Raw genomic sequence first — 20,799 nt, forward strand, 5'->3', positions numbered from 1 at the left:
AGTTTACAAGCGGTCTCCATTTTTTTTCAAATACATTTTTATTAGTTACCAGCAGCTTTCGTTTGCAATCCAATTTTGTGGCATTTGAACATCCAATATATACCTCTAAACCTTTTCAAATCTTATAAGAGGCACCGGCACCATCATGTGATTCGGGTGACTGACAAAGCCGCAAAGTTCCTTTTTTCCTGCGAAAACTTTTGCGATGAGTTTTAATCAGCATAAGCCAGTCCTTGAGCAGAGAGCTGTGCCTCAGAGATGATCCGGGGTGGGGCGAGGAGAGTGGGGAAGAAGGGGTGGCCAGCTGCTGTCGGCACACGTCCCCTTGCTGGATGTCCTGCACGACCATTCATTTCTTCTTCTGGGCCTTCTCTGCGGCCTTTGTTGTCTTCCCGCTCACTTCCTTGGTCTCCACAGTCTTGATGACGCCAACGGCCACGGTCTGCCTCATGTCACGCACAGCAAAGCGACCTGGGGAAATGGCAGGGGGAGGAGTGTTAGAAATGTCACATGCAACTGTGTCTACCAGATTGTGTCAGAGCTCTCACCAAGGGGAGGGTAAGCAGAGAAGGGCTCCACCACCATGGGCTTTTGGGGGATCATCTTGACGATGGCAGCATCTCCGGACTTGACAAACTTGGGGTTGTCCTCAAGCTTCTTGCCGGAACGACGGTCGATCTTTTCAATGAGCTCCTTGAACTTGCAGGCGATGTGAGCTGTGTGGCAGTCCAGCACGGGGGCATAGCCCTCGTTGATCTGGCCAGGGTGGTTCAGGATGATCACCTAGAGGGGGATATATATATATTTTTTTTTAAATTTAGTATGTGCCAACTGGTCACATCAGGTTCAATCCCAACGCAGGATGCTCACCTGAGCATTGAAGTTATCGGCACCCTTGGGTGGGTCGTTCTTGCTATCGCCTGCAACGTAACCACGACGGATCTCCTTTACAGACACATTCTTGACGTTGAAGCCGACATTGTCGCCGGGGACGGCTTCAGGGAGGGACTCGTGGTGCATCTCCACGGATTTGACCTCAGTGGTCAAGTTGGTGGGAGCAAATGTGACGACCATGCCAGGTTTCAGAATGCCAGTCTCAACACGACCCACGGGCACTGTTCCGATACCTGGACAGACAGTAGGTTTGTTGCTGCCAATTCATTAGAGTTACGAACAAAATGGCATCACGCCTCTTGCCTCCGATTTTGTAGACATCCTGCAGGGGCAGGCGGAGGGCCTTGTCTGTGGGACGTGAAGGGGGGAGGATGGCATCCAGAGCTTCCAGCAGAGTGGTGCCGTTGGCATTGCCCTCCTTGCGCTCAACCTTCCAGCCCTTGAACCAGCCCATCTAGAAAGACATACAAATTTAAAATTCCATTCATGATCATTCACAAATCCTACAGGTGGCACCTGCTTCTCACCTTGTCACTGGTCTCCAGCATGTTGTCTCCATGCCACCCAGAGATGGGGACGAAAGCAACAGTGGCGGGGTTGTATCCGATCTTCTTGATGTAGGTGCTGACTTCCTTGGTGATTTCCTCAAAACGCTTCTGGCTGTAAGGGGGCTCGGTGGAGTCCATCTTGTTGACGCCAACTATGAGCTGCTTGACACCCAGGGTGAAGGCCAACAGGGCGTGCTCACGGGTCTGGCCATTTTTAGAGATACCGGCCTCAAATTCACCGACTCCGGCAGCGACGATCAGCACAGCGCAGTCGGCCTGGAATTTCAAAGACAATTACTCCACTGAAATAAGTAAAGGTCTTTAGTTTGCATTCCTTATATTACCTGAGATGTTCCAGTGATCATGTTCTTGATGAAGTCCCTGTGTCCCGGAGCATCAATGATGGTCACGTAGTACTTGCTGGTCTCAAACTTCCACAGAGCAATGTCAATGGTGATACCACGCTCACGTTCTGCTTTCAGCTTGTCCAGAACCCAGGCGTACTTGAAGGAGCCCTTGCCCATCTGAGAACACATTTCCACATAAATTTAGCAAAATAATTTTTAGCCCCCCCCAAAAAAAAAACCAACAAAAAGTCAGAACGGGTTTTCACCATGGCATCTTGCAAAGTCATTCTGGGAGATTTAAGAACCCATTGCGCATGCGCAGAAACGGGCACGCCCTTTTACCGACCGCTCAGCGAGAGCACGCTGGCGCCGCCATTTTGAAAGAGTGCAGTAACTGCAGCGCAAAAAAAAAAAAAAAAAAAATACCTCAGCGGCCTCAGTCTCGAACTTCTCAATGGTCCTCTTGTCGATGCCACCGCACTTGTAGATCAAGTGACCGGTGGAGGTGGACTTGCCAGAGTCGACGTGGCCGATGACCACGATGTTGATGTGCGTCTTTTCCTTGGCCATTGTTGTAGTTTCTATTAAAATAAATTATGGGGTTATAGGACGAAAATTTTATTTTTAAGCAACCTATAGTAACTACATGCGAATCGGCAAATTAAAAGTAAAACCAATTGTTTAACTCGTTGGAATTTCTCGCTTCAGCGCGCCGGTATCATAAGGCCAAGCCAGACGGCTAGCTAGTGGCTAGCACGATGCTAACAGGCCTCGCCGGGGGCCCAGGCCGGACCAGACACGTGTTTCGAATACCACGTCGTAATTTTCCATTCAATATAAAAAGGGTATTCAAAATGCCTTCTGGTACAGAAGCGCAGACGTGGCAGTCTTCAAGACACATATTGCACAAGGAAAGAAAGGAGCGGCCATTTTAGGACACTCCCTTTGTCCTTCTCGTAATCAAAGTCCGAGGAAGCTAGTTTAACACCAATCCTGAATCGAAGGATGCATACATTTGATAATAGTCCGAATGAATGTAGAGGTTCGTTTAAATTCGGTTTTAGAACTGACATGCGGCTAATTATATAACACGCCGCCAAGGTAATACAAAAAAAGTGTAAACGCCCAGATAACGGTTTCATCAGGAGACTGATGGGAGGATGCTGGAAAAGCTAGCTCCTATTGCGAAGCAGTAGGACATTGAAAATGGCCACTTACCGGTGTTTCTGGGTTTTCGCGGCCAAAGCTGCTGCCCCTTTGCCAGGTAACAGAAAGAGAACTAAAGTCTTTCGACGTCAGCTTTTATACTATCGTGGGTACCGTGATTTCCGGTCACCACCCCCCCCTCTTCTGCCTCGAGGCGAGCAAATCAAATTGCGCTGCGTTAATGTGATGTCACGACGCATGAAACGTGAAGTACGCGAGTACCCGGATGCTCAACCATGGCGTTCACTTCTTGAGTTCACGGCGAGAAACATGTTGGGGTGAAATGGGGCTGAAAAGGCCCTTGGCATCAAGGGATTCCATCCGAGAATCATATTTGTAAATGCATATTTTGCCATAAGGAGGACTAAGGGGTAAAACACACTCCACTATCTCAAATGACAGATGAGAGTCAATTACAGCAAAGCAATGCAGATAAAACAAAAGGAGCTTACCAGAATTGCTAAAAAAAAAGAAAAAAAAAGTGTACCGACTACATTTAAACACATTAACAGAAGACTTTAAAACATTTAAAAGTAAATAAATTTAAAAATGTAATTATTGGAAGAGAAAATAGGCAGCAGGATTATATCTAGCTGAAGAACTGTGTAGTATCCATAAATTGTGTACACTTATGCATTTGGTGAGGAAATAAACACAGCAGATATGTATGAATAATAATAATAATAATATATATCATACATCCATTTTCTGGTCCGTTTATCCTCACAATGGTCGCATGAACATAAAAAAGTATACTCATCCCTGTTTTTATGCCATATTTTTGTATAACTCAATTGAAATGTCTCTTAGATGTAAAAATTGCAATGACGTGGTTGTGCAAGTTTGCACACCTTCTTAAGACTGCAGATCTGGTTGTGTTTAGAATTCACTGATCACATTCATACACATGCTAAATGGGAGTCAGCACACACTTGTCAATTTGTTTTGAAATTAGTTCATTTGTTGTAGAAGGCCTTTCCGAACATTTTTGGTTGGTTTCACACAGAAGCCTGAAAGGTTTCGTGTTAACATTGATTCCCATTTGTAACAGTTATTTCCAGACAAAGAAAAACATCCAAGGTACACAACAAAAACCTGGTATTTGAACAGGGGTGTGCACATTTTTTGTCCACTATATAACCAATACTCTCATGTACACAAAAGGAACACAATAGGGTGATGATGACATCACTGCGGATGAGATTTGCATTGGAATGGACTTTAAGCTGCTTTAAGGATGCGGTCGTTGACTTTAACGGCTGCGTTGATTGGGTTTGAGGTGGAGGCACTTGTGAATTGAGTTCAGGTACAGTATCAGGTATTAAAAAAAAAAAACACTGCACGACTGTTGTCTGGATGAGTGGCGACTTGTCATTTAAATCTCCTGCCAGGATGGTGGGGCGCCATGTTTCTGGGGCTTCTCGGGAGAGTGAGTGGGGGAGGAGGGGGGAAACAGGTTTGTCATGTTTTGATATCTACTGTATTATGTTGCAAACGGCAATGCTCATCTGCACTGCCAGTTTAAAAACGTGCAAGTTTACCTAGCACTCTAGATATAGAAAGTGTACACCCTCCCTCTTCAAATGCCAGGTTAAAAAATGAGAACAAGCAAAACGATTTCAAAACTATAACCTGTAGCGCTAAAAAAAAAAAAAAAACCCAAGGATAATTATGTTCAGAATTAAACAAATTCAAACTAGTGCCAATGATTAATGTTCGAGTCGGCCCTAAAACAGGCTTTAAAATGTGGAGCAAACTTCTGAGACGTGAACACACACGTTATGGAAATTCAGGCTAGTCATCACATCCCCAGAGGCGGGTCGTGGCACGAGGTAAAAATGTGAGTCAAGAAGCCGACTGGCGGACGCTCAGATGAGTCACTGGTATGAACGGTTGTCATGGCAACAGAGGAGATGGGAAGCAACTGCTGACCGAGAGAGACAGAGAGGGAGGGAGAGAGAGAGAGAGAGAGAGAGAGAGAGAGAGAGAGAGAGAGAGAGAAAGTGATCTAGCTGAAGAACTGTGTAGTATCCATAAATTGTGTACACTTATGCATTTGGTGAGGAAATAAACACAGCAGATATGTATGAATAATAATAATAATAATATATATCATACATCCATTTTCTGGTCCGTTTATCCTCACAATGGTCGCATGAACATAAAAAGTATACTCATCCCTGTTTTTATGCCATATTTTTGTATAACTCAATTGAAATGTCTCTTAGATGTAAAAATTGCAATGACGTGGTTGTGCAAGTTTGCACACCTTCTTAAGACTGCAGATCTGGTTGTGTTTAGAATTCACTGATCACATTCATACACATGCTAAATGGGAGTCAGCACACACTTGTCAATTTGTTTTGAAATTAGTTCATTTGTTGTAGAAGGCCTTTCCGAACATTTTTGGTTGGTTTCACACAGAAGCCTGAAAGGTTTCGTGTTAACATTGATTCCCATTTGTAACAGTTATTTCCAGACAAAGAAAAACATCCAAGGTACACAACAAAAACCTGGTATTTGAACAGGGGTGTGCACATTTTTTGTCCACTATATAACCAATACTCTCATGTACACAAAAGGAACACAATAGGGTGATGATGACATCACTGCGGATGAGATTTGCATTGGAATGGACTTTAAGCTGCTTTAAGGATGCGGTCGTTGACTTTAACGGCTGCGTTGATTGGGTTTGAGGTGGAGGCACTTGTGAATTGAGTTCAGGTACAGTATCAGGTATTAAAAAAAAAAACACTGCACGACTGTTGTCTGGATGAGTGGCGACTTGTCATTTAAATCTCCTGCCAGGATGGTGGGGCGCCATGTTTCTGGGGCTTCTCGGGAGAGTGAGTGGGGGAGGAGGGGGGAAACAGGTTTGTCATGTTTTGATATCTACTGTATTATGTTGCAAACGGCAATGCTCATCTGCACTGCCAGTTTAAAAACGTGCAAGTTTACCTAGCACTCTAGATATAGAAAGTGTACACCCTCCCTCTTCAAATGCCAGGTTAAAAAATGAGAACAAGCAAAACGATTTCAAAACTATAACCTGTAGCGCTAAAAAAAAAAAAAAAACCCAAGGATAATTATGTTCAGAATTAAACAAATTCAAACTAGTGCCAATGATTAATGTTCGAGTCGGCCCTAAAACAGGCTTTAAAATGTGGAGCAAACTTCTGAGACGTGAACACACACGTTATGGAAATTCAGGCTAGTCATCACATCCCCAGAGGCGGGTCGTGGCACGAGGTAAAAATGTGAGTCAAGAAGCCGACTGGCGGACGCTCAGATGAGTCACTGGTATGAACGGTTGTCATGGCAACAGAGGAGATGGGAAGCAACTGCTGACCGAGAGAGACAGAGAGGGAGGGAGAGAGAGAGAGAGAGAGAGAGAGAGAGAGAGAGAGAGAGAGAGAGATTGACAATGGATAGCAAAGTCGACACAACCCTGTTCAAATTGTTTTGTTTTTTTGTTTGTTTGTTTTTATCGCACTATCCTGTGTAGACTGTTGCCAGCTATGTCAAGCAGGCACGTATTTTATCAAACGTATGTTTTTTTCGTCGGAAGTCAGTGTGACATACGATAATATAAATGTTTGAGTGATACTGCGGGTATTGCATTGCCAGAGTAGACAACAGAGTGAATCCAGTTCAAATATAACAAATGGCAAATAGATTTCAATATTGGTCCTCATGATACTTTCACGGTGGACCCCAACGCAATTAGGGTGCCAGCATGTGCTATGCAAACAGCATCTGGGAACAGTTGATGCAAATAAGGTGTGTTTGCAACAGTCGCTTGTACTTGCAAAAGTTGGCCGGTTGGCAGCCGACAAAAGCACTCGCTCCTCCACACGCATCATTACGTCCAAGGTGTAAAAGGGTGAACAACAAGCGAATAAAAGTCTGGTTAAGATTTTTGGTTTTCTCACAAGAGCAAAGACTTGTGTGGGGTGTCTTTCTGTTGGTATGACAAGCCTCTACCCTGAGGCCTTTTTGCTTTGTCCGAACAATGCCTGAAACTCAACTGACGAGTGAAACAACTCAACATGACACATTTCTTGACCTCTGCTTAAAATAATGATTAAAGGTACACGCAATCATACCTATTGACTAAAAAAAAGTATTTGCCCCAAATGCTTTATATCAAAACCAAATGCAAATCAATAAAATGTAAAAAATAAAAAGAGGATAATCCTAACCATCGAGATCACATGTTCCATTTTAATATTGTGTTTCACATCATTGTCACATTAGACATGTTTAAACTCATTCTTGATGTTTAAATTGTAACTTTAGAACATCGATAAAAGTCAAAACCAGGTGAGGTGATGTGTATTAAAAAACATGATTCGCAAAACAAATGCCATAAAAAGTGATTTGAACAACGTCAACAGGAGGGAAACATTTTGCAAGCGATACCGCTGTGATGTAGGAAGTACATTTTAATATTGTGTTTCACATCATTGTCACATTAGACATGTTTAAACTTATTCTTGATGTTTAAATTGTAACTTTAAAACATCGATAAAAGTCAAAACCAGGTGAGGTGATGTGTATTAAAAAACATGATTCGCAAAACAAATGCCATAAAAAGTGATTTGAACAACGTCAACAGGAGGGAAACATTTTGCAAGCGATACCGCTGTGATGTAAGAAGTACTTCCGGGTTAACGGTCATCAACCGGCTGATGCAAACGACGGCAACTGTGAGGCAACATTCCAAAAAAATCGTTGAGGAACACAATGTTGTTTTTTTTAAAAATTGATTCTAACATATAAATTGAATCTAATAATCAATTTCGTAAACACCGATGGTAAGGTGCCACCACTCCGTTTTGGTTTTTGTTTCCTTCTGTTCCCTCAACATATTTTATAAATGGAGTAAAAAAAAAATACCGAATGATTGTAGGTACAGTACCGAGTAATTAGTAATTGTGGTATACTTGGGACGAAGTGTTTATATTTTAAATACGATCTTAAATATTCAGGTCATTGTTGGTCGCCGATCAGTTAGTTTTTCTAGTGCCATCTGCTGGCCATAAATAAAAGGACGTACGTTTGTATTCAGGGATTCACTGGACAATAGTTTGGCTTTACATAGCAACTTTTAACTTGAGTGAACTAAGGATGCCTAAAAGTAACTCGGAGAAGTAATTAAAAAAAATCTCCACTCATGTTACTGATGTAGGCTTTGGTGTGCTCTATTATTTATTCATTGACTCTTAATAGCTCCTGGAAAAGAAAATAAACACAAAATGGTGCAAATGTGAGAAACGCTTCATTTTTTTTTAATCTTAATTTAAATTCTGTCCATGAAAAACTTTTTTTTTCTTGCGTAACAAGGTACAAATACGGTACATGAAAATGGTGAAAAATTCAAGCTGGTGGTACGGACAAGTAAAATAAATAACTGAACACGTGCTTTGACGTTTCAATATTTTGTTTCATTCACCCCCACCCCCCTAAAAGTTGCCATAAAAACATATTATGCTTAAATACTATCAAGTTTGTGGTTGTTGTTTTTTTTTTTTGTGTGTGCGTATGTGTAAAAAGTGCTTCATTTGGTCAACAGGTTAAATGAGCCTTTACCTCTGTAACTGTACTTTTGTTAAGAAAACAAACCATTAAAATAATGGTAATCCATGATATTAATCTTATAAATCCAGCGTTTTCGCCTGCGCCTTTCAGACACAACTCACCCAAGTGAGACACAACTGTTGCAGCATCACACATTCAGCTAATTAAACAAGGTTGGCATCTGCGACAGCGACGACTGCTTCCGTCACCCCCCCCAAAAAAACCTGCCCACTGATTGAGTTAAACTTAACAGTCTGGTGAGCTGTTGTTTTGAGAACACTTTTCACTTTTGTTGTGCCCACTGTTCCATCGCCTGGCTACTCAAAACCTGTTTTCCTCCTCTTTTATACCTATCTCCCCATCTAAAACCAACCGGTGCGTAAATGTTGAATATAAAAACAACATTACGACGACAAAAAAAAAAAAAAAAAAAAAAACCAAAAAAAAAAAAAAAAAAAAAAAAACAACAACAACAAAACAAAACAATTAAAAGAAAATAAAAAGATCCTGAATATCCCACTTAAAAAAGAAAGCTTTAAAGCGTAACCCTACATGCTACTGTTGCTATTTAAGTGCAGAATTTCCTCCCATTTAAGCAGACACGGACCTGGTCCTCTTCCCCTCGTCCACGTTGGCTTCGTCCTCTGGGATGGCCCAGGGTTGAACCTCGCCGCTTCCAAACAGCATGTAGAAGACGGCGGCGCACACGTTGACGGTGGCCGAAACCCAGAAGACTTTCCTCCAGCCCTCCATGGTGTGCTGACCGGTGAAAATGTCAGAATTACGTCACTCGCCGGCTGTATGACAAAACGAGCGACTGGGGAGTTTCTCTTACATCCTTGGTGAAATATCCCGTCACGATGGGGGCAATGACTCCGGGAATGGTCCCGAATGTGTTCGTGATTCCCAGGAGAAACCCTGCGTATCTGCAGGGCGAAAAACGCATGCGCGAGTCAGAAATTGTCAAAGAAAAATCATGGTGTACTTATCATATGACAAATTTTTCTAAAACGAATGAACGTAATCATAGCATAATTGCGCATCTGTGCGAGGCCCACCGCGGGGCGATGTCGATCTGGTTCATGAAGACCCCCGCCCCGCTGGTGCCTCCGGTGGCCGACGTGAGTGTGAAGAATGCGATGGTGAGCACGTGGCTGCAGCCTGAGTAGGCCACCGCCAGGAGGAAGCCGGCAGGAAACAACATGCCTGTAGAGCATTAAGTCAGCAAAATGATTCGTGTTACTCCATGTTTCCTCAATCCTGCACTTCTGGGCCGGATCTGAGCTCACGGATAGGTTGCGGTGCTTGCCTGTGACCGTGAAGAGTTTCCGTACGGTGGTGACGCTGAACACTTTCTTCTCTATGAGGTGGTCGGCTACAAAGCCTGCCAGGGTGGCGCACAGCCACGCCGCCAGGTAGGGCAGAGACGAAAGGAAGCCATTCTGCGGACCAGCGCGCGGAGAGTGTAAGACGGCAGAAGAATTGTAAACAAGTCATTTGTCACCAACGAACCTATCCGCTTACTGCGTGAGTGATTAACTCATACAGTACCAGCCAATTCTGGACCAAGTCTGAAAAGACGTTTAAAAACGTCTTTGGGAGTGAATGAGTTAACTGACCGATCAATTAATCGCTTTAACTAACATGAACTAGCTAGTTAGTGCGGAAGAAAGAAGGTCCCGACCCACCGACTTCAGGTCAAAGTGCAGCATGTTGCTCAAGTAGGTGGGCAGAGAGGTGAGCTGTGTGTAGAAGGACCAGTTGGAGCACATCTGCGTGATGATGATGGCCCACAGCGGCACAGACGTCACCATGCTCAGCACGGGCACGGACCAGCCGTGACTGCTTCCCTGAATATCCGTACATGTTGTACGCGTGCGTGGATGAAACTTTCTGGAACGTATTTCCCCCCCGTCACGAACGTGCCTTGATTGCATCCTAAGTCTGGCGTTTACCTGATGTCCGATGGAGGCGATGATGTAATCTCTTTCCTCTTGGCTGATTCGCCGATGGGTGCGGGGGTCGTCCGACACGAGGAGGAACCAAAGGACAGCCCAGAGGCAACCGGCACCCCCTGAAGGAGGAGGGAAAAAAAAACATTGAAGCGACCATCGCTGACTTGCAGGACCTGTGTGTGCGTGTGTGTGTGTGTGTGTGTGTATATAGTTCACCACAGAGGTAGAAGACGGCGGGCCAGCCCAGTGCTTGGCAGATGTATCCCGTGAGCGGCATAGCCAGGAAGGCACCAAAGTTGGCGCCGTTGCCCGACAGTGACATCAGGCGAGAGCGCTCCAGGGGCGGAGCCCAGTGGGCCCACATGGACATCAAGGCCGGGAATGTCACGCCCTGCCACCACAAACGACAATAGAACAAATAAACATTCGTTTTATTGCCACGAATGAACTAACAAAACTGGAATAATAATAACAGACCAACCAACAAGCATCCATCCATCCATCCACCCATTTTCCGATCCGCTTTATCCTCACAAGGGTCTTGGGGGTTGCTGTAGCCTATCCCAGCTGTCTTCGGGCAGTAGGCGGGGGACACCCTGAACCGGTTGCCAGCCAATCGCAAGGTACACAGAGTCGAACAAACATCCACGCTCACACTCACACCTAATGACAATTTTTAGTGTTCAATCAGCCTGTCATGCATGTTTTTGAAATGTGGGAGGAAACCGGAGTACCCGGAGAAAACCTACGTGGAGAAGATGCAAACTCCATACAGGAAGGCCGGAGCTGGAATCGAACCCGGTACCTCTGCATTGTGAGGTTGACGGGCTAACCAGTCGACCGCCACCAACAAACAAACAAACAAAAAAATTAACGAATACATTCTGGGGCTTTTGTCTCTCCATGAACTTTCTTTTTAGTATGTGTGTGCCCTGCGATTGGTTGGCAACCGGTTCAGTGCGTCCCCCGCCTACTGCACGAAGACAGCTGGAATTGGCTCCAGCACGCCCGCGACCCTTGCGGGGATAAGCGTATTAGAAAATTGATGGATGGATGTCCACTTTGATGGTGCATGTTTATAAAAAAAATAAAAAATAAAATAATAATCATAATAATAAATAAGTAAATAAATAGTGCAAGGAGCTCACAGTGCAGAGGTGCTGGGTTCAACGACCCTTGTGAGGATAAGCGGGTTGGAAAATGAATGAATGAAATAAATAATTTTTTAAAAAGCCAAACTGACCTCGCCCAGTCCCTCGAGGGCTCGGAGGGCAAACAGCCAGTAGGGTCCCCACTTGGCCGCAAGAGGTGTGAGGAGCGTGAGGGCGGCTGTGCCCAGCACCCCGAAACCCAGGAAGACGCTGCCACCGTACCGTCCCGACAGGTAACCCCCCGGGATCTGTGTGCACAGGTAGCCAAAGAAGAAGGCCCCCAGCAGCCAGCCCTGAGTCTCCGCATCCCACGGGTACTGCGGCGTCTGAATACGGACGTCAAAGAAGATCAAAAAATGGTACTTTACATGGTGGTACTTTATAAAAAAAAAAAAATACAGTACTATCATAATTAAAATATGGACAAGTAAGAATCAGGATAAGCATTGAAGGACGAAGACTGTAAATGGAGCACGATGACACAGTTTGGTTTTGATCTTCAGTCTTTACCCCTTCGGGCTGCTCAAGCGCCTGACTGGTGTTGTCCGAGTGACTGGGGAGTGGACACATGGGCACCGTGGACCTGTTGAGCCCCGGGATCGTCTCGCTGGTGTTCACCATAGCCACCATGGCCACGCTGAGGTTGACGCGCAGCCCGTAGACCACGGCGATGCCCATGAACATCAAGATGGACAAGTTCAAGCGGGCCGAGCAGCACAGTGGAGGAACTGAGAAAGGAGCAGAGGACCTTTTCACTTAAAAATAATAGATAAAAATAACGTCAACAATGTTCCCAAAGCCACCCCTCTTTTACCACTTAAAATAAAGACACTTAAATCCAAAATACTACTTCCACAGATTTATTTATTATATTAATTTGTTTCAATCTGGGACTGCACATTGACCCTGGGGAAAAAAAAAAAAAAAGCAAACCCACCTGTAACATCATGGAGGAGCGGCTCATTGTCTTCGGACTCGTCTGACAGCGCGGAGTTGATGGAGTAGCTGCCATTTGGATGCGCCATGGCGGCCTGCTGAGCACGGAGGCGCGAAGAAGAATGGAGTCATTGAACCATGGTGTGCCTGCGTGTGAGTGTGTGCTGAAACAAGGGGAAAAAAAAAAGACATTTGAAGAGTCAGCAAAAGGATGTCAGCTGAACACATGACGGTGGAAAAAATGCAAACAAATCAAAATGGGTGACAGAAGCGTATGATTGTATTTTCTTTATTTGGCTCAATGAAAAAATATATATATAATATATATATTTTGTATTAATATATATATATATATATATATATATATATAAATAAATTTTTTCAACAAGAAGAAATGATGGCTGAAAAAATGGTCAAATTCAGTTTTCTTGTGTCTTTCAAGGGATAGCTTTTCGGGACTTTTTTTGTGGTTCGACTAACCAACCAACCAAATTTCCTGCTGCGAAGGGAAGAAAAATACCAGCCCACCCCCCAAAAACAGAACGCCTGGAAAAATTGACAAAAAGTTAAAAAGTGAAACTTCCCGAGTCTTTTCTGGCATGGCTTCTTGATACTTTTTTTTTTTTTTTTTTTTTTGGGGAACTACTTCAGAAGCAAGCCGGCCAAACATCACATTGCAAAGCATTTCTGGCTGTGCCACCAAGCCAGTTTTTGTATTATTACCCTTGTTATGCCTAAGGGTGACATGTGCAGGTGTCCCTAATGTTGTGACCTGCATAGACACCAGATGTTGTTCAATGTGTGGTGCCGTATCAAGTTGCACTTGAACACGAATTGCCGAGAGCTCTTTTTTTGGGGGGGGAGGGGGGGCGGAATTGCAAAGGTGCAGGAGTTTATAGATTCACTTTACAGTCATATGCTGGCATGTCAGAAGGTGGTATGACCAGTTCTGACAAAGATCCCGTGAAGATGAGCTGCTTTTTGTCAATTTTTCTGTGTACAAAGTGTGATAACCCCTGTTTGCTTTGTTCTAGCAGGTCACAGAGCCGATTAGATATAGCCAGTTTCACAACAGGCATGTGAAGTTCTCCGGTGAAGTTCATGGAAGCGTGACAGTTCGCTTGAGGGACAAAGGCCATTTTGAAGCTGTGGCTACGATGCAAAAAAAAAAAAAAACATGCAATGTAAGGCATAACGTCATTCTGTCTTCTGGGGCAATGAATGCACTGTAATGCCGCTTTGGGTCATAATGCTCACAAGTCATCCTGGCAAGATTAATAGCTGACTGTAATTTGATTTTATACATCAGAACTAATGAGGCTAAAGCAAATAATCAAGCACTGGTGTCAAAAATGACTTTCTATTATGAAAGTACTCAGAAGTACTCTCAACAATGTTTCGTGGATTAATTTCAGAATGTTTTGAATGTGGATCTTCGCTGTCACAAGGTGTGAAATGGAAAGTCCTACTATTTACTTCTGCATCGCCACACCAAAAAAAATATTGGCTCGACAAATACTCAAAAACACACATCTGACATTTCCAGGAACTACATTATGAAACAATTTTCAAATTTTTTTTTTTTTTCAAATTGACAAAAAAAATGCAATGTACTGCCATAACAGAGACCACCTAAATCCATCGATTTAATCCTATGGGTAACGTTTCAAATATTCTTTCTGTTTGAAAGTCAATGAATTTTACTCAGGTCGGCTGCCAGATCTCCTCAACCAAAGAAGTTGGGTCCTTTCCTTAAATTTGAAAACAATAATGATTTTCATGCTAATGTTTTGACAACCAAGTCATACAACCCGCCATCGTGCAATGACAATTCGAGGAGCCTTTTTTTAATATGACTACATAAATATTGTACGTTCAAATAATACCAATTTAGTTATAGTAATCGTGCCTGGTTTCATTTAGTCGGAAAAAAATACGTCAAACGCTTGTAGCTAATGTATTAATAACCTAGCTGTGTTTTCGCAATTCAATTATTTTGAACGATGACAAATGGGGGAAAAAAATGTCACAACTCACCCTGGTGTTAGTTGTTACTTTCCAAGAAGAAAATAAACTTTTAGACGCACCGTTTCTCCTCGTCGTTCTGTGAAAACATTTTTGACTGTGGTGCTGTTTTTGTTCATGTGAAGGAAGTCACATGAACGATGACGTGTCAGAAGGTTTGCGGAAGTGTAGATCTTCGAACTGTTAGGATTACAAAATGGCTAGACTGGAATCCAGGTCCTTCATAAGTCAGGTCTAATGATTAGCGTTGATCAATCGCGCTCACTTTTGCGTTTGGATGCGACAGGCCTATTTGGAAAAAAAAAAGAGAAAAAAAACGTTCTTTATTCATAGCAATCCAGGAATTTAATCACCTAATTTAAAACAGAACAAAAATATATTTTTTTTAAATCACCAGTTACCGGAACAGGGGTCATGTGTTGCTACAGCGACGCGTGCGTCGTAACCTGAAGCAAATTACCTAACTGAGCCTGTTCCTAAAATCGTCAATTTTTTTTCCTGAAAGTTGAATTAGTGAACTTTCTTCATGGCACACAAAAAGGTTAGTTCAAGGTTCAGTCATTTGTTACAAATACACTGTGAAAAAAAAGACGCTAACAAAGAGACTGCGGGGCGACGCGTCTGTTGTCGTGCGCTCCGCGCCTGTGGGACACTGGCAAACATTTCTCACAAATATTTAAGCAAAGTTTTCCTTGTTTTTAAGGGCTCAATAATGTCGGAGAGAGTAAAATTTAGAAGATATCTTGAACAAAGTGGGCTCCTTGACGCCTTGACAAACGGTAAGTAGGCATAGTCAATGAAACATTTCAAAATCATGTTAAAATGTGAAATTAAATGATGTGCATTTTGTATCACATTTCACAGCAATGACAGCACTCTACAGTGATTCTGATAAACCTGAAAATGCCATGGCGTATCCTTTGTTTCCACTACTGTATTACCTTATTAAAATCCAAGCATAAATGAAAGTGGAAAAATATTTAAAATGCAAGAGTCAACAGATATGAGTTGGGTATTTTTTGCAATAAACTGAATATTGACACTTGGCTCCTTTTATAGAAAAATATAATTTTCATTGACTCTTCAGAACAAGAGCCAGAATGTTTAAGATGAGTGTCTCTTGCACCCTGTTATTCTATTTAGTTTGTATTTATCTGGTGCACTAACTTTGATAAGAAAAGGACAGAATCATGTGTTTGTGTCTATTTAATTAAATATGGAACTTAAAAGTATGCGCGAGCAAGTAATATATATGTTTATAACCTGAACCCCATCTGTCGAACATAGTTTTTTGAAGCGTCACATCATGGCACAGGAGTCTGAGGCTCTTGCCACTCAAAAAGCTGAGCTGCAACAAAAGTATCAGCTTCTCATGGAAGAGAACCAGACCCTGAGGAGGAAGGTAACCATTTTTTAAACATGAATTTTTCTTCATTTTTCTCCAAATGTTATTTTTTGTTTTGCAGCTGACGCAGTATGAGCCATCACCTGAAGCTGCCGAGTAGAAGGGATGCGTTCCTTTATTGCATAAACAAAAAAGTACAGTAGAGATGAAATCGTTTTTTAACCCATGAAAAGAGAGCGAGATGACTTTTTTTTGTTGGATGGTTTGCCATAAGATTTTTGTCGTAGCTCAAGAAAGCTTAGCAAACACTGTTTCATGTGACGGTTTACAAATTTTCACTTTAATGGTTTTATTGACTAATAATTCATTTCAGATGTTGTTGATCGCACTTGAAACTTCCGTAAGGTTCCGGCAAAAGAACATTAAAAAAAATAAGTTTCACAGATTGACTTCGTTCCTGCTGCTTATGTAATATCTGCCTCAAACATTATAGATTAGAGTCTGACTTTCCCGGCCGCTCCCTTCAAAGTCCCTCAGGGCTTGAGAGCAGTGCATTGTGGGTGGGTAAGTGTCACCTGTCACCAGAAGTGGAAAAAGTACTCACGCCATGTACTTAAGTTGAAATATTTGTGTTTGTAAAAAAAATAAATAATACAATGGTAATAGAAGTAGTATTGACTGAACTCCTGTACTTCAGTAAAGGCAAAAAAAAAAAAAAAATACAGATTCTGAAATGTACTCGAGTACAGCAGTAAAACGCAGGAAATAACTTTTTACAGTGAATCCATCCATCCATGCATTTTCCGATCCGCTTTATCCTCACAAGGGTCGCGGGGGGGTGGAGCCTATCCCAGCCGTCTTTGGGCAGTAGGCGGGGGACACCCTGAACCAGTTGCCAGCCAATCGCAGGGCACACAGAGACGAACAACCAACCGCGCTCACACCTAAGGACAATTTGGAGTGTTCAATCAGCCTGCCATGCATGTTTTTGAAATGTGGGAGTAAACCGGAGTACCCGGAGAAAACCCACGCAGGCCCGGGGAGAACATGCAAACTCCACACAGGGAGGCTGGAGCCAGGGTCGAACCCACGACCTCTGCACTGTGAGGTCGACGCGCTAACAACTAGACCACCGGGCCGCCCTTTGTAGTGAATTATATGCAATAATAAATACTCAAATACAGCTACATGAATAATCTACTTCAGTCATGTAACAAAGTATGAGTACTGTGTTACTTACCACCACTGCTTTCTTACTGAGAAAAATAAATACCGAAGTAGAGACATGCAAATAATCTACTCAAGTGCAGTCATGAAGTATTTGTATTTCATTACTTCCCACTATGGCCTGTCACAAAATGTCAGAGAGCGGCGCGTCAAATCTGCAGGTCAGTGGGCGCTCGCCTGCAACTGCTACCGCCGCTGCTGGTCGCCGATACCCGCCGGTTGGGGGAGGAGGCGGTGGGGCTGGGGCTATCCTGGCTACGTCGGGATGCCGAGCTGGCATCGCCGCCCGAGTCCGGGCTCTGGGGCCTGGCGGGCCTCCTCACGCTGTCCGACTTGGAGAGCAGGTTCCTGGATCGAGGCCCCGCGCTACCGCTTCCGCTTCCTCCGCGGAGCTTCATAGAGCCGCCCTGGTAGGAGTTGCCGCTGTCCGAGGTGTTGCCCTCAAGAACCGTGGAGCAGTTCCATTGCGGACTCGGTCTCCGGTACTTTCGGGCCATGACTGGAAGAGTGGCGGTGGAAACCGGGTCGGGTGAAGTGGGGTAGTCGGCGCAGTCCAGCTCCTCAACGTCCTTGTCAGCGGGTGGCGAGCGAGTTTCGCTGCTCGTGTTGTTGCTGTTCTGGTCGGTGGGGCTGGGGACGCCCTCCTTGGTCTCCTTCAAGCCCACTAGCTTGACATCGGGGTCCTCCTGGACCGGCACGAAGGCAGACGTGGCATTGAGGAGCGGGTAGTTGGGCCCGTTGCCCTGCTTCTCCAGCAGCAAGGTGTAGCTGCTTGGTGCCGTGGGGATGGTCGCCTTGCGGCCCCCCGCCGAGGTACCGACACACACTTGGTGCACCACCGAGTTTTTCTTGGACTTGTTGACGTAGTAATCGTCCAGTTCCTCCTTGATATGGGGGTAGTAGTCCAAAATGCCTTTCTTGATCTTCTTGTAGCCCAGGTGCATAATCTCAAGGAGGCTAAGGAACAAGGAAATGCAGGCAATCACCTGCATGAAGACCATGAAGACGGTTTTCTCAGTGGGTCGCGACACAAAACAGTCCACCACGTTGGGGCAGGGTTGTCGGTCGCATTTGTAGAGCGGGCTCAGGCGATGCCCGTACAGGAGCAGCTGGCCCGTCATGAAGCCGACCTCCACCACGGCGCGGGTGACGATGTGCGCCACGTAGGTGCACAGGAGCGAACCCCTGAGCGGGGCCTTGTTGAGTTTGCCTTGCTCCAGCCCCCGCATCTCCTTCTCGATTCGCCGCCGGGCGTCCGCCAACTCGGCATCCACCGACTCCAGCTCACGGCGCAGCGCCACCTTTTTGCAGTGGCGCTCCTTCTCCAGGGCGCGGAGCCGGTAGATGGCGTGGCCCATGTAGACGAGCGAGGGCGAGGAAACAAAGATGACCTGTGGAATGGAAAAAAACAACTTATCAGAAGCACTGAAGCAAATTATTTCACTCATTCACTCCCAAAGACGTTTTTAAACGTCTTTTCAGACCTGGTCTAGAATTGGCTCAGACTGAATAAGTTAAGATGCAAGCTGGAGGCACCCCCCCCCCCCCCCCCCATGTATCACTTGAGCAAGCCTTGTTGCATGAACTGAAGTCTTTTCCGACGAGAGGCGAAACATTCTCGAAGACAAACAGAGCAGCCCAGGTGCGATCAACTCAACGCCCCGAGAAACTTCCTCCGGTATCTAGAAAAGAAGGAATATCACCTGCAGGACCCAGTAGCGGATGAGCGAGATGGGAAAGGCCTGATCGTAGCACACGTTGCGGCACCCGGGTTGCTCCGTGTTGCAGATGAAATCCGACTGCTCGTCGTTCCACACGTCCTCGGCGGCCACGCCCAGAACCAGCATGCGGAAGATAAACAAGATGGTCAGCCAGATCTTGCCCACCATGGTGGAGTGGATGTGCACCTCCTCCAAGATGCCGCCCAGGAAGTTCCAGTCGCCCATTTTCGATTCGTTTTTAATTACAGAAGATCTGAAAGGAATCAAAAGACCCAGCATGATAGATTTATAAGCACTCATATCTGGATTCTGAACATATTTGGCGGGCACGTCCGAATTTACGGCTGTTGCTGTTCCGAGTTTGTTCAAGTGGCAATTGTTTGAAAGTTTACAATGACGGGAACATGCTAACGATGCTCATTTTCATTCTCCCATCAATGTTTCACATTACAGTTGTTCGCTTGTTTATAAATGAAAGGTAGCAACCCTAACAATTCTTTTAGATATGATAATTCAAAAGGTTAATTTTAAGAATGACACTAACCTTTCATCCTGGTTATGAAATGTGGTCTGCAAAGGCCTTTTCCTCCCCTTCCAAGTTAAAGTGCTACCGAAACCGAAACATGTCCGGGCTGCGATGCTGCTGCTGCTGCTGCAAACCGAAAACAGCTAATGATGCCTTTCAGCCTCTGCGACCCTTCGTCCAGAGTTGGAGAGCTGATCGATGGCGCCAAAGCTCTGTTGCCATTTCCCTCGCAGCGTTGTTCTCACACTCCAAACACATGCAACACATGTATGTTCTGTTGCGTGGCCTCCACCTCGAACTCCCAAATTTAGTTGGGAGCTTGGGCGGGGACTTCAAATGTCCACCTGATGCAACACGACATTTGGCTGGTCCTTCAAGATAGCTCCAGAGCTTCACTCAGTTTCTGATGCAATTTAACTGTCCCCCCCCCCCCCTGCAGGATGATAAAAGTATCTGAAGTGAAAATGAACCTTATTGAAGTCAAACATGCCAACACCCTGTGAGATCAATGCATCTTTTCGCTCGATGGGAGTGCGTCCCATTTCATGCATGGCCGCTTGCACGCCGGGAATGTAGATCAAGCCGCCCCCGCCTTTCCTCAACCGCGTTGCACCCGTCCCCATTTATAAAAAACAAAATCGATAATGTAATGGTTCACGCTGACCGGTTCACGCGTTGCTGAATACATTAGAGCACATCCACATTGATGCTATTCGTTAGCCCTTCTATGGCATTTCCACGTGGTGGCAAAAAGGACTTTAGGGCTTCGGGCATTAAACTTTTACAGCCAATTCTGATCAGCTGAAAATTAAGTTTTCGGATAACTAGTGGAAAATATGTAACATGGCTCAATAAATGCTGGTAACGTGACTTTTGGCAACAAAGTGAGCACATGCGTCATTTCCTTTAAGCGACAGTTTATTTCCGAAAATAATAGCTTCTTCCTACAGAAGACAAAAGACATGCACCGGAAAAACAAACGGCACCGGAAAAACAAACGAATAAAACACCCCAATAAACTTCCTGCTGAGTCAACGAGGCGAAGCTAACAGCTCCAAACACATCAAGTCCTAGGAGGTGTTTCGGAAACGGGCGACAGCGTTGAGTGGACTTAAAAAAAAAAAAAAAAGCTGTACTTTTGGCAAAGAAAAAATTTATGCAAGTGTAAGACTTAGAAAATAAAAGGAAATCTGTAATAAAAAATAAAACCGTTGTCCACAAAATTCCCCATCAGGATGAGGGGGGGAGACAAAAAAAAAAAAAAAAAAAAAAAAAAAAAAAAAAAAAAAAAAAAAAAAAACAACACACAAAAAGAAAATGTGTTTTAAACACAACACC

At 44.3% G+C, this 20,799-nt stretch overlaps 5 protein-coding genes across 8 annotated transcripts in view; 1 reads left to right on the top strand and 4 right to left on the bottom strand.

Annotated features, from left to right (window-relative positions):
* Positions 1-15: 15 nt before the first annotated feature.
* Positions 16-3,139, bottom strand: LOC109516344 (elongation factor 1-alpha). Its single transcript, XM_019870819.1, has 8 exons — positions 3,008-3,139; positions 2,216-2,370; positions 1,787-1,966; positions 1,422-1,718; positions 1,198-1,348; positions 871-1,127; positions 549-783; positions 16-471 (listed from the first exon to the last, which is right to left on the bottom strand). The coding sequence occupies exons 2-8, from the start codon at positions 2,357-2,359 to the stop codon at positions 350-352; spliced, it is 1,386 nt and encodes a 461-aa protein (XP_019726378.1). The 5' UTR covers positions 2,360-2,370; positions 3,008-3,139; the 3' UTR covers positions 16-349.
* Positions 3,140-5,840: 2,701 nt separating this feature from the next.
* On the bottom strand, positions 5,841-14,778 carry LOC109516342 (sialin). Of its 3 annotated transcripts, none has more exons than XM_019870814.1 (12): positions 14,655-14,778; positions 12,619-12,781; positions 12,192-12,436; positions 11,774-12,007; positions 10,747-10,921; positions 10,531-10,649; positions 10,264-10,425; positions 9,885-10,017; positions 9,634-9,781; positions 9,411-9,501; positions 9,183-9,334; positions 5,841-6,336 (listed from the first exon to the last, which is right to left on the bottom strand). In XM_019870814.1, exons 2-12 carry the CDS (start codon positions 12,704-12,706, stop codon positions 6,309-6,311), a joined length of 1,575 nt encoding a protein of 524 aa, XP_019726373.1. In that variant the 5' UTR covers positions 12,707-12,781; positions 14,655-14,778; the 3' UTR covers positions 5,841-6,308. The 3 variants fall into 3 exon arrangements, with proteins under 3 accessions (XP_019726373.1, XP_019726375.1, XP_019726374.1); XM_019870816.1 differs by having other exon boundaries at positions 5,846-6,336; positions 12,192-12,409; XM_019870815.1 differs by lacking the exon at positions 5,841-6,336 and having other exon boundaries at positions 9,148-9,334.
* Positions 14,779-14,967: 189 nt separating this feature from the next.
* LOC109516348 (C-Myc-binding protein-like) lies at positions 14,968-16,425 on the top strand. 2 transcript variants are annotated; one of them, XM_019870824.1, is made up of 5 exons: positions 14,968-15,183; positions 15,346-15,421; positions 15,507-15,555; positions 15,930-16,044; positions 16,109-16,425. In XM_019870824.1, exons 1-5 carry the CDS (start codon positions 15,169-15,171, stop codon positions 16,145-16,147), a joined length of 294 nt encoding a protein of 97 aa, XP_019726383.1. In that variant the 5' UTR covers positions 14,968-15,168; the 3' UTR covers positions 16,148-16,425. The 2 variants fall into 2 exon arrangements, with proteins under 2 accessions (XP_019726383.1, XP_019726385.1); XM_019870826.1 differs by having other exon boundaries at positions 14,968-15,146.
* A 634-nt stretch (positions 16,426-17,059) lies between these two features.
* On the bottom strand, positions 17,060-20,709 carry LOC109516343 (gap junction alpha-9 protein-like). The gene is made up of 3 exons (XM_019870818.1): positions 19,480-20,709; positions 18,918-19,188; positions 17,060-18,605 (listed from the first exon to the last, which is right to left on the bottom strand). The coding sequence occupies exons 2-3, from the start codon at positions 19,158-19,160 to the stop codon at positions 17,364-17,366; spliced, it is 1,485 nt and encodes a 494-aa protein (XP_019726377.1). The 5' UTR covers positions 19,161-19,188; positions 19,480-20,709; the 3' UTR covers positions 17,060-17,363.
* The window catches only part of LOC109516317 (serine/arginine-rich splicing factor 10), a 4,790-nt gene continuing 3,168 nt past the window's right edge, over positions 19,178-20,799 (bottom strand). Inside the window, exon 5 of the mRNA XM_019870780.1 lies at positions 19,178-19,188. Within this exon, the coding sequence (XP_019726339.1) occupies positions 19,178-19,188 (11 nt within the window). The remainder of the gene's footprint in view (positions 19,189-20,799) is intronic.

Source organism: Hippocampus comes, unplaced genomic scaffold (assembly GCF_001891065.2).
Source record: "Hippocampus comes isolate QL1 unplaced genomic scaffold, H_comes_QL1_v1.1 scaffold35, whole genome shotgun sequence".
NCBI classification, from domain to species: Eukaryota; Metazoa; Chordata; class Actinopteri; order Syngnathiformes; family Syngnathidae; genus Hippocampus; species Hippocampus comes.

Excerpts from the sequence above, each read along its gene's own strand:
- LOC109516344 (XM_019870819.1), bottom strand. The coding sequence starts at position 2,359 with ATGGCCAAGGAAAAGACGCACATCAACATCGTGGTCATCGGCCACGTC. Across the intron at positions 1,967-2,215 it reads TCGAGACTGAGGCCGCTGAG|ATGGGCAAGGGCTCCTTCAA; the intron begins GTATTTTTTTTT and ends ATGTGTTCTCAG. Across the intron at positions 472-548 it reads CTCTGCTTACCCTCCCCTTG|GTCGCTTTGCTGTGCGTGAC; the intron begins GTGAGAGCTCTG and ends CCATTTCCCCAG.
- LOC109516342 (XM_019870814.1), bottom strand. The coding sequence starts at position 12,706 with ATGGCGCATCCAAATGGCAGCTACTCCATCAACTCCGCGCTGTCAGAC. Across the intron at positions 12,437-12,618 it reads GCTCCTCCATGATGTTACAG|TGAAAAGGTCCTCTGCTCCT; the intron begins GTGGGTTTGCTT and ends ATTATTTTTAAG. Across the intron at positions 9,502-9,633 it reads CAGATCGACATCGCCCCGCG|ATACGCAGGGTTTCTCCTGG; the intron begins GTGGGCCTCGCA and ends TTCGCCCTGCAG.
- LOC109516348 (XM_019870824.1), top strand. Across the intron at positions 15,422-15,506 it reads CCTTGACGCCTTGACAAACG|CAATGACAGCACTCTACAGT; the intron begins GTAAGTAGGCAT and ends CACATTTCACAG. Across the intron at positions 15,556-15,929 it reads AAACCTGAAAATGCCATGGC|TTTTTTGAAGCGTCACATCA; the intron begins GTATCCTTTGTT and ends TGTCGAACATAG.
- LOC109516343 (XM_019870818.1), bottom strand. The coding sequence starts at position 19,160 with ATGGGCGACTGGAACTTCCTGGGCGGCATCTTGGAGGAGGTGCACATC. Across the intron at positions 18,606-18,917 it reads TCCGCTACTGGGTCCTGCAG|GTCATCTTTGTTTCCTCGCC; the intron begins GTGATATTCCTT and ends TCCATTCCACAG.